The 12163-nt window shown below is 38.9% G+C and overlaps 1 protein-coding gene across 1 annotated transcript; it reads right to left on the bottom strand.

Annotated features, from left to right (window-relative positions):
• Positions 1–2561: 2561 nt before the first annotated feature.
• LOC133444891 (sialoadhesin-like) lies at positions 2562–10491 on the bottom strand. Its single transcript, XM_061722810.1, has 11 exons — positions 10300–10491; positions 9743–10099; positions 8368–8457; positions 7856–8170; positions 7503–7733; positions 6897–7145; positions 4425–4685; positions 4080–4161; positions 3824–3881; positions 3205–3314; positions 2562–3013 (listed from the first exon to the last, which is right to left on the bottom strand). The coding sequence occupies exons 1-10, from the start codon at positions 10352–10354 to the stop codon at positions 3243–3245; spliced, it is 1770 nt and encodes a 589-aa protein (XP_061578794.1). The 5' UTR covers positions 10355–10491; the 3' UTR covers positions 2562–3013; positions 3205–3242.
• Positions 10492–12163: the final 1672 nt, after the last annotated feature.

Below are 12163 nucleotides of genomic sequence, written 5' to 3' on the forward strand. Positions count from 1 at the left end.
ATTTCAATAATTCAACTAGAATATGGTGTAAAAGTTAACTTATTTCAATAATTCAACTAGAATATGGTGTAAAAGTTAATTTATTTCAATAATTAATCTAGAATATGGTGTAAAGCTTCATTTATTTCAATAATTCAACTAGAATATGGTGTAAAAGTTAATTTATTTCAATAATTAATCTAGAATATGGTGTAAAGCTTCATTTATTTCAATAATTCAACTAGAATATGGTGTAAAAGTTAATGAAAATACGGTACAAATCGCGTCCCGTATTAGTTCAATACGGGACGCAACATTTTTTCTCAAATAAAGGACAATTCCGTATTTTACGGGACGGGTGGCAACCCTAGTTACACCAGACGATACAAGGCTGCACATAACACACATATTGATATAAAGCACCCGTTATAATAGTACATTAAAAAGCCCTCTTGTCACAGTCTTCCATAACATACAGTGCTACAACATTACATGTTATGCTTGTTAATCATGATCTTATCTTATTAATATTATGTTGAATCGTTTCTGTACTTGAAGCCGCTTTCCTTAACTGAGACGCATTAGGCCGTTGCAGTGCGTTTGGCCCTTGTCGGCCACCGTAATATTGGCTTTCAGAAAGCTGTTTGTGTTTATCAATACATTTTTCCAATCTGTAAATAAAAAGTTTTTCTAAACTTTTAGAAAATTGTGGGAGTGAAATAACAGGCCTGTAACTAGTGAATTGGTGTCCATCTCCAGTTTTGTGTGGTGGGATGACTTTTGCCTCAATAAACTTTTTGACTACTATCATATCTGCAACATCACAGTCAATGGACACCTTGTTTTTTACATTTATTTACAATATCTATGATTTATTTTTCCCTCACAGCTGAGAGAAACATTGAGTATGAATTTCTACCTATTAAAGTCTCATTTGTCCATCAGCTGATCCAGGATCACAAACGTTTTCTGCCAGCTTTGGTCCAGTACTTACAAAATATGTTGAAAGCATTAACCACACCACATCATTCATATCATTAATGATTTCATCATTATTTGTAATATATTGTGGACAATTAGTCTGTACTTAACAACATTGTTCAGTATATTCCGAATACCTTTTAATATTATTTTTATTCCTGTCTAATAAATTGTTATAGTATCCTGTTTTGATATTTGTAAAATAGTTTTCAGTTAAATTTTATATGTTTTATATTTATTCTCAGCCTCTTCAGTTCTATATTTTACGAGTTTTAGTGTATTTCTTTATTGGACAGGTCCTATCTTACAATAATTTGAAGGTAAACATAAACGTTTCATATGCTTTATTAATGTTATCTGCGTTGAATACAGACTCCCAGTTCTGTTTAATCAGCTCTTCTTTAAATGCATTCATTTTCTCCTCTGTCTTTACTCTCTTAAATCGCTGTTTATATTTCAGCATGCTGTCATATACTACACAAACTGATAGATATTCACTGAATATCTACCGTATTGTGTTGTTTTCTATCAGATCAGGAGAGATCGAGATCTCCAGGCTTCCAAGGCTGGCAGCCGGGACGCTAATTCAGATAACAATTGTTTTGGGTCAGGCTGACCGCAGTTATTTTCTGTCTCTCATGGCGACTCCAAACACCTGAATTTGTGGTCACTTTTCGCCAAACCGAGATGTTGCAACTTCTCCAAGATCTTTTCCATCCCGCTAATGATTTTGAAACTGCAGCCGGTTTGAGTCTGAGTGTTGATAGCATGACATCCCCCCAACAGGCCAGGCAGCCTCGGAATAGAAGAGAATAGCCACCGACATTGCCGAATTTTTCAATATACCAGGTAACCGCCAACTCCACAAAGCAGAAATCCTGTTATCAGAAACCCAATTATGTAGACATCGTCAACATCCTCGACCGACAGTATGGACAGACACATGACCCTCCAATTGCAGGAGTCCATCGTGTATCTGGCAGCAAATGTCCCATCAGGGCAACAGGGCTCCCCTCTGCCCTGTTTCCTCGTCGAGAAAATTGGTCAATTTTGTTGAGAGACCAAATGACCAGATACATGGTTTGAAAATTTAGGAAAATATGCAGAAAAACGCTCAAAAATAGATTGACAAAATAGCACAAGACGGAGAGCAGCAGCAGCATAGATAGGGGAGGGAGCGGGATCTTCCTGCTCTGCCTTCACGAGAGCAGGAACAAGAAGTCTTTCTGACTATTGAAGTTAATGCACACATGTAAATATGTTAATGCACACATGTATATATGTTAATGCACACATGTAAATATGTTAATGCACACATGTAAATATGTTAATGCACACATGTATATATGTTAATGCACACATGTAAATATGTTAATGCACACATGTAAATATGTTAATGCACACATGTAAATATGTTAATGCACACATGTAAATATGTTAATGCACACATGTAAATATGTTAATGCACACATGTATATATGTTAATGCACACATGTAAATATGTTAATGCACACATGTAAACCATATATATATATATATATTGTCTGTCAATTTGTCTGTCAACATTCTTCTAATTCAATTCAATAGGTCAAAAGTCGCCTCTTCCAACATTTATTTCACAGTATTTTTTCAACATGTAATGCTGCAAGCACAATGATATTTTAGAAACATTATGAAGCATAAATCATTTTGCACATACATTTTTATAACATGGTCCCAAACCCATTTTCAAACTTTAGCATCATTTGAGACTCAACCAAGACCTTATAAGTTACATTACTGCACTTTTCACAGTGGTGGTGCTGAGATGGTCACCAGCTCCAGCCACATGAAAGATTTTACAAAAAGATAAAGGCTGTTACTTCCTGCTAAGGCCTTACAGCGCTACGATAAATGTGCCTATGCTTCTTCGCTCAGAGATGTGTTTAATATTACATTTTCCCCTCGTTACTGCATTTTGGTAAATCTGTCTACAAGAATTCATTCAGCTCTGCTGTCTTCATGGACTCTGTTCAGTCCTGATGAATCCTCCTCAGCTGCTCCATCTCTCCTTCTGTGATGGAGACAAAAGGTGAGAAAGTGTCTGCAGATAAATAGTTGACTCATTTATGATCTAATCGATGTTCACTGATGAAATTAAAGGAACAGATACACGGTGCAGGAAGTCAAAGCTGTAAAACAGTATGTTGACAATATTAACTGTTGAAGTGAAGTAAATGTTGTCCTGTGTGAGGATCTGCTCACCCTGCACCTCCCTGAGAGCTGGGGCTGAGTCCTGCTCTTCATGTTGGAATAGCTGAATGGATGAGGTTTGTCTCGGATGTGGGAATTGTAACATTCTGATAATCGACCATCTATCCGATACACAGATAAGTAATTCATTAAATAAAGTTAAGTAAAGATCAGTTTTATTTTTATTAACCCTGTTGCAACTTCAAATACTGAAAACAGTTCTTGAGCTGCTTTGTAGGTGGAAAGTATTTCTTGTTAAAGTATTGCAGTACAAAAGAAGGAAGTGCCTACATCTGTTTATAAAGATAACTCTGAGAAATGTTTTTGTTATTTAACACCCAGTTTAAAAGGGGAAATACAAAAATACATCAACATTTGTGACTTCTATTTGACCAAAGTCAAGTTTAATCCACCAGTGACTCTTTCTAGTTTTCTTCCAGTGAAACAAATAAGATAATAATCTGAGATCTAAACATAATCTTCTTGACACAAATGCTTCTTTAGACTGAACATTTCTGTTATAAAGCCGATGTAAACATTGATAGATTTGCACAGTTTTCTTTCCTCTCAGCTTATAGATAATAGTTTTTATACTTGTTAGATACTTCAAAAAGCTTGAATTTATTCTCACCTCTATACTGTATTCTGGTCTCTCCTGAGTCCTCAGCTGGTTCTTCAAGCACCTCTCTCTTAAATTACAGTACACACACAGATGAAAGCTGTTTCCTCCATTATTGAGGCAGATACGTCTCTTTGTAAAGGAACTTCTGCTTATCATATTAGTTAGTGCAGAAAGAAACTGAAATGTGAACATAATAAATGAAATAAAATGGTTACCTAATAAATGAAACGAAATGGTTTTCTATTAAATTAAATGAAGTGATTACCTTATCAACAGTAAGGATGAGACGACGAAGAAAACCAGAGAAATAACTTTAATCAAAACAGATACTAGAAACTTCCATGGACCTGAAAAAAAATTATTTAACACAAATATTACTGGTTCCATGTGTTGAAGGTAATTGAACAAATATAACTTTGTACATTGTGTTGTTTTAATTGGACTTTTGTAGATGATTCAAACTGTAGTTAAAATGAGCCTGATGAAAATAAAAACTAATCCCCATGTAATTATTCATTGTGGAGCTGGGTTGGTTTTCTATCGTGTGTTTTGTGATGTCACTGATCTCTGGTGGAGTCAACAGATAATTAAGAGACAAGTTAAAAAGTACCTTCCCCTTCAATCAGATGAAATCTGGATCTACGTCGTCCTCTGCTGTTCTGGGCTTCACAGTAATAATTTCCACCGTGTTCAGCTCTGAAGTCACTGATAGTGAAGTTGTTTCCTGAAGCTTTTGGTGAGTCTCCATCCTCCTTGTACCAGGTGTAATTAGCTGCTGGGTTAGCATCACTGCTGCATCTCAGCGTCACTGAGGTTCCCTCTGATATCACACCTGAGGAAATCACTGACACAGACGGGAGCTTTGGAGCATCTGGACACACATGTTTAGAGAGAAAGACGATATGTTCAGTCGGCAGCAGTCGGGAAACCCCCAAGTGTGGCGAACCATGAACCTCACTGCAAAATAAAGAAATATCTTTATAATCAGTGCTACCACTCCCTCTGTTAAAGTTTTGGAGACAGCAGTTCATACTCCTGTTTCTTCTCGACTTCAATATTGTAATTTTCTAAATAACAACTAAAGGTTATGGTTCTGCATCAAATTGACGCCGTGCCTACGCCGTCACCGTGACTCCGTCGTGAACCCTTCGGACTTCTCCGTCACTCCATTTCGTCGCGGTGCAGTTCCCCCCGCGACCGATAGTTTGCGATCTTTTCCTGAATGGTTTATCCGACTTTTTCCGGTCACAGTGAATCAAAGAGATAAGGACAACTATTGAGAAAAAAAACAAAACAAAAAAAATCACAGATACACGAAGAAAAGAACGCTGAAAGTTCACGACTGCTTCAAACCGGAAACCGGAAATGCGTTGCTACCAAGTGAACCAATCACAGCCCTCTCGGCCTGCATGTGGTCTGCGTCGCCTCGACACGTAGTTACAATTTTTGGGAGGTGCAGGTCAGTGACGCCGTCAGTGACGGTGCGTGGTACGCGTCGACGCGTACCCTACGGTGTAGGCATAGCGTTGTTTTGGCGCGGAACCATAAATCAGCCTCACATTTAGACTCACACTCGGCTTGAATGAAATCAGCAGGTCTTCTTTTATTTGCTTTTTGAGGAACTATACATTTTAGGATTAATGTCACTACTTTTGTCACGTGATCAATGAACACCAGTAAACCCGCTTCATTGGCAGCATTCATGCCCATACCACTACTCTACCCCCACCATGTCTGATGTCATGATGGGACAGGCTTTGGATAATGAGCATTTCCTTTTCTTCTCCATACTTTCTTTAAAACATAATTTTGATACAAGTTTATCTTGATATCTTCTGTTTAAAGGTTGTTAATCTATAAAACGGGAGGGTTTGCTAGATGTTCTCTGGCAAAGTCGATTCAAAACAATCTTCAAATGCACTGACTGGTCCATGTTCAGGGAGGCTGCCACCAAGGACCAAGAGGTTGACGTTGACATTGACCGCTATGCAGGGATTGTATGGGGCTACATTGAAAAATGCATGGAAGCTGCCCGTGCAACAAAATACATCACAGTAAGAGCAAATTAGAAACCATGGATGGCAACGGAGGTGCGAAACCTGCTGAGAGCAAGAAACTCCCCTTTCAAATCTGGAGATAAAGCTGCACTCGGAACAGTAGGAACCAAAAAAAACAAATTAGTAGGACTGGCTAAAAGGGCCTGTGGACACAAAATCCAAGACCATTTTCAGGACCAAAGGAATAGCAGGAGACTGTGGCAGGGAGATCACTCCCCAGCCCTTTACTGATAACATCAACTTCCTGAATCAGCTAAATAATTATTTAGACGGTTAAAGGCACTGAGCAACACGCCTGCAGCAAAGTCTACTCCACGGCACGAGGAACAGAACACTATAACGCTGAGCACAGGCTCTCTGCAGGGGTGTGTTCTCACCCCCCTACTCTGCACTCTGATGAGCCACAACTGTTGTGCGAAGTACAACACAAACCACATCATTAAGTATGCAGATGACACGAAAGTGGTGGGTCTCATCGAGGACGACGAGGAGAAGCACTACAGAGAGAAGGTGAAACTGGTGCAGAAGTAACAACCTGCTCCTGAATGTGGATAAAACCAAAGCACTGGTGATTGACTTCAGGGGAAGCGCTCTACATCGAGGAAACTGCTGTGCAGATCATCCCACAATTCAAGTTCCTGGGGGTCCACATAGCCGAAACCTCACCTGGATGCTACAAAACTGTTGATTTGGGCGTAACTAAGGTTTTTGTTATCTCTTTTACAGATTTATGTTGTTTATTGGCCTCCTTCACGTCATAGTGGCACCTCCAGTCAAACAGCTAAATGCCACCTCAGCATCTGATAACTATGTTCATTTTAATGCAGATTTTATGGTTGTAGTTTTGACTGTTGACTCTTCCACTGAATTTATTGAATCACAATTTTTTGTTGTTTTTAAATGAATTTCTCTAAACAAACTGACTTTACAGCATCACATCCTGTCCTCTAATCCAAACTCAAGACACAGTTAATATATCACAGAGTTGTTTTCAAGACTAATGATAACAGATGATGTTTACTCACACTGGACATCAAGGACCAAAGATACAGAGTGTTGATCCTCAGACTTGCAAGAGTAGATCCCTCTATCCTCAGAGCTGATGGAGGAGAAGTGATGAATACCTGCTGATCCCAGAGGCAGCGTTTGGTTCCCCTTGTACAGAGTATTCTTAGCTGCTGGGTTAGCATAGGTGAAGCAGGTCAGATTCACTGACATGCCCTCCAAGATCTCACCAGAGGGACTCACCGACAGAGAGGGAAGCTTTGACGGATCTGCAGATTTATGAAGTTTAATATGTGAGAAACATAATGTTGGTCCAATGTTCCATCTTCATTTTCATACAATTAACTCTCCCCGCAGAGATGGTGAGATTTGGTATTTACTTTTGATTCATTTTCATAGTTATCTTTTCCTTCTTTAAAAATGTAACAGCAAACATAGATGAAAATCAAAGTTGTATCTTGGTAACACATGAAAACTAAATAAACATTAAGCTGGTCTGGTGTCAGTCGTCCAGAGGTGTCTAATGATATGATTCTGAAATAAAGATACAAATGTACTTTCATACATTAGAAACAGTCTCATACTTTGCAAACAACAAGCTTCATTTTGTTGGTGAGTGAACTCACACTCTGGAGGAGATCGGTGGTCCTCGTATCCTTTCAAAGCACAGGAGACGTTGTCCTCAGGGTGAAAGTTGTCTCTGTATTTAGAAGTTTGCTGGATCGTGTTCTTCTGTCCGTTCCTAAACCAGATGTAGGAACGATGAGCAGCTGGTTTGCAGCTGCTGTGACACTTCAGCTCCACATCAGTGTAAGACCCATTGACTGCTATTATCCTGTTCACCTGCACCTGCAGAGCTGGATATGAAAGAACAATAGTGACACCTGGAATAAACACGGATTCACACAAAATATCTCCATCCACAAACATCTCAAAATGACTTTTCCTTGTGTTAACTTGAATGTACTGCAGTACATACTTGTGACAGTCAGAGTCGTTCCAGGTAAATCATTCCCCCATTCAAAATCCCTTGTTTTGAATTTGAAGCGATATTCAGCTGAATCAGTGTCTCTAAGGTCCCGTATTCTCAGAGTTGACCTTCCTGCTGTTTCATGGACCTGAACACGGTCTTTATCACGAAGTAAGTGGTAATTGTTGTGAGGGTTGAACCAACTCTTTGATACAACACCATTTCCAGGACTGTATGTGCAAGAAATATCCACCGATGAGCCTTTGGGGGCACAGATGCTTCTGTCTGTGTAAGTCACTTTGTCACAGGTGGGAGGATGGACACCTGAAATTACAAAATTATTTTGAAGTCACAAGTTTAAAATGTGAATTTTATTACAGCAAAACTAATAGTTTGCTGTTGCAACAGTAGTAGTAGAAATGATCTGTAAATAATGAAAACATAGAAATGAAAACAAATGAACATTAATGAGCGTGGACATAAACAGAAACTTTGTTGATGGTAAACTGAAGTAAACTCACAGACTGAAGCAGAAGGGAACTTCTCATGTCCTCTTACAGCACAGGAAACGCTGTCTTCATAACCGAAGTAGGCTGCCACAGAAGGTGTTCCTGTGTAAATTTTCAGTCCATTCTTGAACCAGACGAATGATTCACCATCAGCAACGTCACAAGAACTGGAACACCTCAGTTCTGCCCATGAAGGCCACAATATTGGATCTCGTTTCTTCACTTCAACCTGGAGAACTGTGATGGCAAATTGAGAAATGTACAAATAACATAATTAACCATTAAAAAGAACAGTTAAACAATCAAAAAGTTAAAAATAACACAACTCAAAAGTTTTGATTCTATTTTCATAAAAACTTAGTATTTTGTTAAACATTATTCTAACCTCGTATACACCATCCATCCATCCATCCATCCATCCATCCATCCATCCATCCATCCATCCATCCATCCATCCATCCATCCATCATCCATCCATCCATCCATCCATCCATCCATCCATCCATCCATCCATCCATCCATCCATCCATCATCCATCCATCCATCCATCCATCCATCCATCCATCCATCCATCCATCCATCCATCCATCCATCCATAGACAATAATTCCTGAAACCATCCAGAAACTAATAATAACAACTTCAATGGATCAAATTAAATAAGATAAAAGATCAACCCATAAAACCTCTCAGATTGCTGATTTACTTGTTACTGCTAAATAATCCATGTTTCAAATGAGAGACAGATATTTTGGCTGCTAAGCTCTTCTTTTGTGGAACCAGTTTTCTATTTGACGTTTATCCCAGCTTTCATTATTTCAGCCATGAAAAACACCTTGGACAGGTAGCAACTTCATCACAAGACCAGACAAAAGCAGGTGAGACAGAGAAGCAGAAAATCTGATTGAGATTCATCAAGAAAGAGGAGTAGATGTTTGATAGATAAATAGTCCATAACTTTGCTTTTGGCAGGTGTTTGACTGAAGCTGCCGATATGAAGTCTAAGGAGACATCAGTAGCCTACAAGTAAAGGAAGCCAGTAATAGGTTAAAAAAACAACATCATTCTGTACGAGGAACCTTAGATGTGGTCAAATCAACAGTTTTCTACTTTCTTTAGTAGACAAATTAATCATGAAATCAGATTAAAATTCATCCATCAATCCATCTTCTGTAATCATTTCATCCTTTTTGGGTCAGAGGAAGCTGAGCGTACCCTGAGCAGGAATCCAGGCCGTCACACGACCACACGGACACACATGAGACAAACAACCAAACAGTTCATGCTACGTTAAAAGTCAAACAGAAAATCAAGTTAGCACTCATTAGTTGCTAGTGCAGCCCAGGATTAACAACCAGATGTGTCATATCCTTGGAAGAAACTCTTACCTGTGACCGACAGGACGACTCCACGTTTAGCTGTATAACCTCCACCTGGTTGGTTGGTCGTGAACCTGAACTTGTACTCAGCTGAGTCGCTCTCTCTCAGGTCTTCAATCATCAGGGTGCATTCCTTTTCTCCACATTGATACTGTACACGATCCGCATACTCTGTCTGTGTCATCAGATCCACGGGGACTTGATCTTTACCTTCAGTAAACCATGAAGCTGTTTCCAGCACTGTGACATTTCCATGGATTCTGGGGGGGTATGTGTAGGTGCAGTGTATTTTCACTGTTGATCCTTTCAAAGTGCAGATCTGAGTAGAGGTGTAAGTGACTCCCCAGCCCTCCTGACTCCGTACCTCTGGAATGCAGAACACACGGGACACCGTCAAAGAAAATAAATGATTCATTATTTATTATATTATTTTGTAAACAATGTTGATTTTAGATGGAATTAATATCAACAGCATAATATCAACAATTTCTGAAATTGAAGGAAGCCGTCCTAGAAAGGAAGTTTAGTTTGAAAGTTTCAAGTATGAAGGATGTTAATTTACATACCTGATAAGGAGAGAAGTAAAACAAAGAATCTAGAAAGTGTGACTTTTACACACATGGCTGGTCCTTTCCTCTGCTGCAGCTGCTCAAATGTTCAATCACACCATGTGGTAAATAACAGTGTATACAAGCATAGAACTTAAATCAAATGAAGCTGACAGCGAAAAAAAGGTATAATGTACAAAAAGGAAGACGAAACAATCTTCAGCCCAAATGTTGAACTGCAAACTGATGCACAAGATTGAAGTGTTATAAATGTGTTCTTGCAGAAGTAGGATGTAAATCAGGCTGAATCCGATTCTTGTAACGTCATTGTGATCATATGCTGCAGGCTGATGACACATTTCCTTCTTCTATCGAATTTTCTACATATTTTTCTCATGCATTGTGAAGAGAAAAAAAAGAAGTTGAGATGTAGAAATGATGGTAAATTATTTCCCACAGCTGATCATGAAAGTCTTCCTTTCACGTCAGTGAAACCATTTTATTTCTCTTTATTGTAAATATCTTTCGTTGTTACAATTGTTACACCACCTTATGCTTTTATTATCACTATATGTTATAACTTATATGGTCAAGAATAATGAAGTAAATGTGTTAGTTGTTTAGTAAAGGTGAACATTTATCAATGTTTGATAATGATCATTTTCTTCTGAATGCATGTGAAGCATAGTTCTCTAACTTTCATTTGGAGAAGCAGCAGCAGTTTACAAAGGCGATGGAGATGGACTCTGGCTCGTGGTGGGAGTCTAGACAGCGGAAGAAAAGATCATTATCCGTGTGTTTGTGGAAACAATCTAATGACGGTGAAAGTAATAAAGGGAAGTGATTTCATCACACCTGGCTAATGGTTACAGGGTGAAAGAAGCAGATGTAGTTTTGTTTTACCGTGTTTATCTCTTTAACTTGTTGAACTGTTTTATAAACTTCTCATTTTTGAATCGATTTCATTCATATGTGGATGGAGACAGTGACAATGACTCCCCTAAGTCTGAAAGTTTCTCTCATTCTGGGGAATGATTTTTGTCAATATTTGTTTTGAACACAGACGTGGGAAGTAGGGGTCTAGTATCAAGCTGTTACTGTGACATTAAGAACCAGTCTTGTTTGATAAAAATCACTTTAATACACCATCGTGTGATGGGATTGTCCCTAGAAGTTGGTGCAGCATGCTGATGGTGCAACCCTTGAAACCTCATAACTCCAATGTTACATCAGTACTCTGAACTCATTAATGGCTGTTGAAATAATGTTTCTGCACTCCAACAATGCAACGGCAAGAATGAAGACACAAGAGAGTGAGATGTTTAGTTCAACAATGTTATCACTTGTACAAGGAGTAGACAAGCAGCTTAACGTGGACCTATTATGGATCTAATACCTATTTTATCATTCAATGTCTTAAAAACAAGCTTTTGATTGTTTTTGCTAAATAAATTAGAAATTCAGTCTCTGAGCCATGTCTTTATCATCCCAGTCTCTAACCTCATTATTTATGAGGGATTCTGAGTGATAATGAGGCTCTGTGCTGATTGGCCGCCTGACGCGATGACGCGATACACCGCTACGAAAAAATGAAAAAATGGCTGAAGCTCCGGCCGGCGGAGTTGTTGTTCTTGTTCCGGCCAGAGTTAGTTGTGGTCTTGGTTTCACACATCTTCCTGTCATTTCGTAACGGAGGGAGCAGAATCTTATTGGCTCGTAGATCCACATGACACTGGACGGCTCATCCGGGCGGCTGTACAGACACTGCAGAATTTGGTTGCTTTCCTCCTTCTCTAAGTTGGCAGGCTGAGGGGAGACCACTTTATATATGTTAAAGCAAGAAAAAACCTGTTTTTCATAATAGGTCCCCTTTAACATCAAA

The sequence above is a fragment of the Cololabis saira genome, chromosome 1, assembly GCF_033807715.1.
Source record: "Cololabis saira isolate AMF1-May2022 chromosome 1, fColSai1.1, whole genome shotgun sequence".
In the NCBI taxonomy this organism is placed as follows: Eukaryota; Metazoa; Chordata; class Actinopteri; order Beloniformes; family Belonidae; genus Cololabis; species Cololabis saira.